The sequence below is a fragment of the Alligator sinensis genome, unplaced genomic scaffold (genome assembly GCF_000455745.1).
Source record: "Alligator sinensis unplaced genomic scaffold, ASM45574v1 scaffold1164_1, whole genome shotgun sequence".
In the NCBI taxonomy this organism is placed as follows: domain Eukaryota; kingdom Metazoa; phylum Chordata; order Crocodylia; family Alligatoridae; genus Alligator; species Alligator sinensis.
This window is the reverse complement of record NW_005842225.1, coordinates 936,934-944,199: the sequence shown is the minus strand read 5'-3', so window position 1 is coordinate 944,199 and position 7,266 is coordinate 936,934. Positions and strand designations below refer to the sequence as shown.

Here is a 7,266-nt window from a genome sequence, read left to right as displayed (position 1 = left end):
CTGTGGCTCTGTGAGGAAGTCTGGGGACACTTCGGCTTTGGCCAGGGCAGTCTCTTAGTTGCCGGTGACGGACGCCACCCTCTCCCCAGTGCAGTGCCCTGCGCAAAGCCCATGCGCTACTCGGGGTGGGATTTAAGTGAGCCTCGGCCTTTGCAACCCTGCACAGGGGTGCAAATTTCTGGGAGCCCCTGGTTAGCTACCCAGCTGGTTATCACTGTGGCAGGGGAGGAAGGAAATGCACCCGGCTTTGCAACCCCCTGAACCCAGGGCAGCACAGGTTGCTGCAGGTATCCAGGTTGATTACTGGCTGGCTGCAGCTGAAACCCGGTCCCCGCTGGCAGGACAGCCGCGGTCCCAATGTAGCCCTCTGGGAATGGAGGCGAGCATCACCCTGCCCCGCAGGCTGCATGGGAGCTAAAGGGGTGCGGAGGCATTTCTGCACCCCTGCAAGAGCAAAGAGCCCGTTGGCTTCATTGCCTTCCCGCTTTGCTGTGCGGCACCTCTGCAAAGGGATGGGCAGCTGAGAGATTTGCCTCGCGGCTTTACAACCGGGGCGCTCTTCTCGGGCTCGTTACATGGGCGCAGGTCCAGGATGCAGACTTGCACAGGAAAGCAGGCGAGCCGTGGCAGCCTCCTTTGGTTGTTCCCATTCCCCTGCACGGGCACCATGAGCCCCGGTCCAGCCTGCTTGTCCGGGGAACAGCTCCCAGGAGGTATCCAGGGGTGTGCATCTTATCTGAAGGGCTATGAAAGGAACTGAAGGGAAACCTCCTTCATAAAAAGGGCAAGGGGCCAGCAGATGCAAGAGTGCTGCACCCCAGGGCGGGGAGCCACGTCCCCCGGACACGTCCATGCCACGCCACACACTTACCGTGCCAGGAAGCAGAGCCCCCCCACATGCTGCAGGGCACGGGGAGGGTCTGCGAGGTGCAGGACGTGCCCTGTTTCTCATGCTCTTCCTCTGAAGCATCAGCTGCCGGCAACAACGGCATGCCGGGCAGGAGAGACCTCTGGTCTGACGCAAGACGGCAGCTCTTCCGTGCCACCTCTTGACCTAGAAGCAATTCAGCCATGTCCAGGTGATACCGAAGGTGAGCTAATTAGCACTGCTGGGTGGCTAGGCTAATTAGTCTACCTGTAGGTCCCCCTCCCCGGTGAGCAGGGAAGCATCCCTGTGTCAGGTTAGCCGGGCCGTAGCATGGCCGGGGGAGCGCCCTATAGGCAAGTCTCAATCATCAAGCTGGGCCAAGACTGCAGCCTGGCCCTGTATCCTCCTGCCAAACGGAGGGTCTCAGCTGGCCCCTGGTGCCCCCATGAATGGCTTTACCTGCATAAAAACCTTGCGCGGGGTGAAGAGCAGAGAGGAGCATTCGTGGAGCTTCCAGACCTGCATTTGCAACGGTGTGAATTAACGTGCGTTACCTAAAAATTAGCTAAAGTTCCCAGCCGGCCAAACCCCTGGGCTGCACAGACCAGAGCCATCTTCCAAGGGCCGTATCAGAGCTTCAAGAGAGCCAAAGGAAAAGAAAGCAAGCCTCCCAGCTCCTGCAGTGAAGCCTGGGACCACCTCCCCTGCAGCACACTGGGGCGCGTGTGCGCAGCGTAAGGCCCTGAGCACAATCATGCATCCACCCGCAACCAGAACACCAGTGCCTGGGGAAGGCGTGTGCAAAGCGGCACACTGCAAAACAATGCGAGTCTTTGAAATCCATGAGAGGGAATTTACTGGAAGATGCAGTGAGTGTTTGGGAGCCACGTACACCCAGGAGCCAACTCACTGCCTGGGGTTAGGTCAAAAGGACGGTCTCTCTAGGGCTTCGGCTGGGACAGCGACAAGACGCGGCCTCTGAAGCTGCGTCACTTGGACGTGCAGGGATGCAGAGGTGGAAGCGGCTGCAGAGTTCACACCCCGCCCGAGCGGGGGATGCAGGACCTGGCTCGCGAGCATCTATGAAACAAAACTGGGAGATGGAGCCCCTCTGTCCCTGCTCCCTGCAAAGCCCGCCAGGCAGGGGCCAGCCCGGTGACCCCTGCAACAAAACACCTCGCAGGGGACTCCTCTCCAACCCCGCTGGAGAGCCAGCGCCGGCTCCTGTGAGGAGGAATCGCCCAGAGGACAGGCTCCCGTAGCACACGGTGGGGCTGGTGTCCAGCCAGGGGTCTGTTCTCTGGACACCCGTCTGCTTCGCGGCAAGAGATGGATTGCTTCGACGTTATCCGCTGCAAGATTCAAGGCAGACACGGAGGAGCTGGAGCTCGACGAGCCGGTGGCCTCCGAGAGCTGCCCAACTAAAGCGTGCCTGAGGCCACGCCAGCCGACTCGCTCTGGAGTCCTGCCGGATAACCACCTCTTCCCTCCAACACGTGCACGCAAGTCTCCCGACACCCCGCAGCAAAGGACGACCGAGCTATGCGGGCTCCTTTAAAATGATATATTTTATTTCTTTGTCATACATGCAGCCAACAGAACAGAGATTACACGTCCACCTAAAAGGGAGAATCCTTTAGCAGACACACAGATCGTGGAGAGGTGGCTGGACACTTGCAGGCAAAATCAGATTCACAAACACAAACTGACTGACCACGGTTGTGTTCAGGGTTGGGTGGGATCTTTCTTTTAATTGCCACCTGGGACGTGAGCCAGTCTGGACCGGGGAGGACACGTCCACGCCCCGAGCGTCACACAGGCCCCAGGACACAACCGCACGGCCAAGGCAGAGGACCCGCAGCATTTGTTTGCTCCAGTTAGCTCGAGAAGTTTAAGCAATATAAGCCCTGTTGCTTGCACAGGAAGTTTCCTTGCCACCCTGTGCTGAAAGTCCCCCTCACCGACTCCCTGCGACTGGCTGCTCTTGGCCCCCATCTGCAACCGGGGGGCGGCAGAGGCGCAGCACTACCCTGCCACGTCTCGGGGCTGGTGGGATGTCTAGCCGCAGGGGATGTGCACAGAGGGGAGCCCAGGTGGCCTCGGGAAACCTGTGACAAGCACCGCAGCTGGTGGCTGGGGCACGAGCGCAGGAAGGACCTCTTCCCACCTCTGCCACTGACCTGCGGGATGACCTTGGGCATGTCACCTCTCTATAGCGTTGCTCTCCTACCTAGCCCGTTGCTACCTTTACTGAGGGGGGAAGCCGCTTGTACAGCAGCTTGCACGGGGGTCACCAGTTCTGCTGGAGGCCTCTAGGTGTTGCTGCACCACCACCAATAGTAATCATCACGAGGCTGATCACGATAACGATGCTAACGACAAGAATGGGATCGCCGCGACGGGTCTGCCCTGGCACGTGTCTGTCCTGCAGATATCTCGAGGGTCGGGGGATGTGCGGCCGGGCCGAAGCAGCACTTTGCAGCTGTGTCTCAGGATCTCAGACCTGGCCGGTCCCTGGCGCCCTGAGGAGGGACGGTGTTGTCATCTCCCATCATGCAGGTGGGAAACCGAGGCACAGAGAGATTAAGTGATGTAACCAAGGTCACCTAGGGACTAATCGTGGACTCAGCGTCCCAGATCGCTCCTGGTAGCAGCAAGGTTAACCATGGTGCTGTGCTCTTCCCAGGGGAGTGGCTGGGAGACCCATTCGTGCTGCCCACCCTGCTCTAACTGGGATGCAACTGGAGCAGCCACTGGTGCCCTCCGTGCAAGTGAGTGTGCGTAGGAGCCTTTAACCTCAGGACCTCGTGTCCTATGCCCTACTCCTCCCCTTGGCAGACAGCGAGTTTTTTGACACAAGCCCTGGCCTCCTGGGGTGGGGAGAGGTGGAGCTCGGCACGGCACAGGGAACTGTTTTAAATCTAGCCCTCGGTTCACTTTCCCCCCGTGTTGGTCGAACTGGTGGTCCCCGTGCCCCGGCGAGACGTGCGAGAACAACCACATTGGCACAAGCATCCCCCAGGGGAAGCGGTTTGTTTTTGGGCACCACCAAAGGCACTTGGAATCAGCCAAACACGGGCAACATCCGAAACACCTGCCACCGGCCGACCTCGGGCACTTGTGAAACACGGTGACTGGTGCTCACCGTCAGCTCGCACGAGGAGCCGGCCCACGAGGCAGCCGAGCATCGCGGGACTCAAGACCAGCTCAGACACGCGGCGTCAGCAAACCACAGGGAACCCAAACCTCAGCACCCAGATTTCTCTCCTACAATAAAGATCCAGGGCTCGGGCCAAAGCCAGCACATACACAAAACAGACCTGCCAGTTTTGCTTTGTAGCTATTTTTTGACAACCAAATAAATCTCCGTGGCCCGACAGGGATGAGAGTGGAGCCTCGTGGAGCAAGGGAGTCAGTAAATCTGAGGGGCAAGATGCTCCGAGTAGCCCGAAACAAGAGCGCTCAGCTCTCACGCACGTACGAATGGCGGGGAGCTCATTCCTAACAGCCTGGGGAGAAGAGCAGTGGCACCTCCCTGCTCTACCTGCACGACACCGGCTCCAACGCAGCTCAGTCTCTGCCCACCTTGCCTCCATCCACCTTCATGCCACGGACCCCGGGCAGACGCCAGCCCGACACCACACGCCGAGCTGGGTGCAGGAGCGGGCTGTCTCCTTGCAGGGAGCTCTACCTACGGCTCCACAGGGGCCTGATTTACTGGGGTGCTGACTAGCGAGGCACAAGCAAACACCAGGGGAACCTATGGAAAGGCCAAGCCACGCGCGTGCCCCGAACCCCACTTGCCTGCCACGCGCAGGTCCAACCTGTGCAGATTTGACACCTGTACAGCAGGCCTGTGCACTTCCCAATCGGGCACGGCTCACGCAGCGAGTGCCAGATGCACCCTCGTGCCCCGCCGCCCGGCCCATCCTGTTCCAGCCCTCACCGGGGGCACGTGGATCGGCACTGCCGGGACTGGCTTCCCAGAGCTGAAACACTAACGTCCGTGGACTTGAGCCTGGTGCAGGGCTGGAACCGAGCCCTCCCTATGCCCGTGCGACTCCTCCTGTCACCTGGCCTGTGCTACACTACTCCGCACCCTGGGTCCCACGCTCCAGAGGCAGCCCTGGCTACACCGCTGTGCCGGGACCACGCAGCCTGCTAGCCAACACAGACTTTGCTCTGTCCTACCTCCAGGCTGAAATGCCTTCCCCTTTTTGCCCAGGAGCACCCTGCCCTCCTGTTTCACAGACCTTTATAATCCACATGTCCCTCCAAACTGCATGCATCCATGCCCAGGGAGTAGCAACTCTGCACCGTGCAGCATCCAGGTTACCAGGTGTCCATCACATACCAGAAAGCACCGGTAAAAAGCCCTGCCTGAGGCCTCCCGAGACTGTCTAAAATAGCTGTTTTTTCCCTGTCTACCACAAATCAACAGAGAAGCAGAGTCAACCGCTGTCACCTTCTTCTTCCTTGGCAGAGTCCTTGCATATCAGCATTAGCAAAGCAGCAGGCTTTTCCCCGGCACTCTTGTTCACCAAAAGCAATCTCAAAAACACCCTGCAATAAACCCCTTGGCAGCGGTAGTACGACCGGGGTCACGACGGTACACGCTCCAGGTCCTAAATCCTGCAGGAAGGGAAGCAGGTGAGCAAACTGGTTCATGAAAGGGCCCCTGGATCGGGGCTCTGTCAAGCGTTTCTAGGACGGGATGTCTGCAAAAATGTATGTGCACGTTTCATTGTACAAACCTGAGCCGGACCCGTCTATCCTCACGAGCAAATCCAGCGCTCGGGCTGTGGCAGGGTTGGGGGACGGGGGTAATCTTTGGGTAGAAGCTGCCTGAGCTGCTCAGCATTTAAGCAAATCCTGCTTCATGCAGAAGCATCGCTCAGACCTGGAAATGTCTACAGGGAAGAGACCCAACTCCGTCTGCCAGCCTCCGTGCACAAAGTCACTCGCGGCCGAGTTACCAGGGTGGCTGCCTTGATACAAGGGCAATCGCGATGTCCCATTATTGGGCAGACTGAGGCAACAGAGGCAGGTTTTAAGAAACGAGAGAGACAAATTAAAGCCATCCACGACTGGAGCAGCACAAACTCTGCAGCGGTACATTTGGAAGTGACAGTCGGTACAGCAAGTCGCATGCTTGGAAAGCTGCGGAAGAGGCTGGGGCGTCTTCTGCAAAATGTGTTGGAGTTAGGGGAAACCATGTCTCTGGCCTTGGCCTGATGCAAAATCCCCCGTGGACCTCCCGATCCATCTGGCACAATTTGCAGTTTTGGGGTTGGCCTGTTTTTTACATTTTTGTTGGCGTTTCATTTTCTTTGCTTCCTCAGCGCGGGTCACCGAGGGCCCGAGGAGACCGGCCATCCCCTCTGCTGCAAACCCCGCTGGGACGCCCTCCATGAAGTTCGGGGGCCCGTTTAAATGGAGCAGAGTATCTGCGGCTGTCTGCACACTCTTCGTGGCATTAGGCCTACCGATGAGCTAAAGACATTTGCTCCTAAAGCTTTTTCCCCCCCTATTAATAAATCATTAAAAATAGATCCCCAAAGGTAGAGTCTGATGTTTCATAAAAGCCCTGCAAGCTGGTATTTCCTCTATACTCCCGTAATCAAGGTTTAACGTGTATTTACATTCAAATGGGTAGCATTTAAAACCCCCCCCCAAACCCTTGGAAACCAGCCCCGCTCATACCCAGAGAGAGCAATAGCAACCAGCGACTCCAAGTGTACGACACGCTCGTCACACTTGTGTTGTGTCTAAATAAGACCGGGAACAAGTAAGGATGTTTAGCCAGCTGAAAGACAGCCCGTGCCCCTCGCCTGGCTGGTCTCTTCCATACGGCTATGCGCGGATCGAGACTTTATTAAACATCTCACTTGGCGTCGCTCTTTTTTCAAATGGTCCTCGATTGCTAGATAAAATCCCCGGAAACAGGACCTACAGCAAAACGAAGCAAGCCAGGCACGTGGAGAATCACTTATACCGATCGTCTAGATCATATAGCGGAGCGGGGATAGTACAAAAGTTACCGTTAGAAATAGCCCTCGGTGCTGCCCGCTCCTAGCGGGCATCTTTTCAGTCGCTAACTAGACTGAGACTACGAATGTGTGTGTTTTGGCAGATAATTAATATGCTTTACAGAGCTGCTAACTTGCAGCAGTGTCTGTGACAAAACAGGAGAAAGATTTATGAGCGTGCTGACACAGTATATCAAAACTGCAAACTGTTCCAGATGTTTTTAAAATAAAATAAAAAATCTCACCTTTTTACTTAGGGGAAAAAAAAAGCAAAAAGCCTTGCTCTGATTTACAAGGACTGGAATGAAATTCATTGTGTCGTCTCATGCCTGAGTAATTAATCTAGGAAAGAAAAATGGATGGAAATGC

The 7,266-nt window shown here is 56.8% G+C and overlaps 1 protein-coding gene across 1 annotated transcript in view; it reads right to left on the bottom strand.

Moving 5' to 3' along the window:
* Positions 1-4,056, bottom strand: part of CACNG3 (calcium voltage-gated channel auxiliary subunit gamma 3) — a 64,057-nt gene extending 60,001 nt beyond the window's left edge. Inside the window, exon 1 of the mRNA XM_006027150.2 lies at positions 4,014-4,056. Coding sequence (XP_006027212.1) covers positions 4,014-4,056 — 43 coding nt within the window. The remainder of the gene's footprint in view (positions 1-4,013) is intronic.
* Between the last annotated feature and the right edge of the window lie 3,210 nt (positions 4,057-7,266).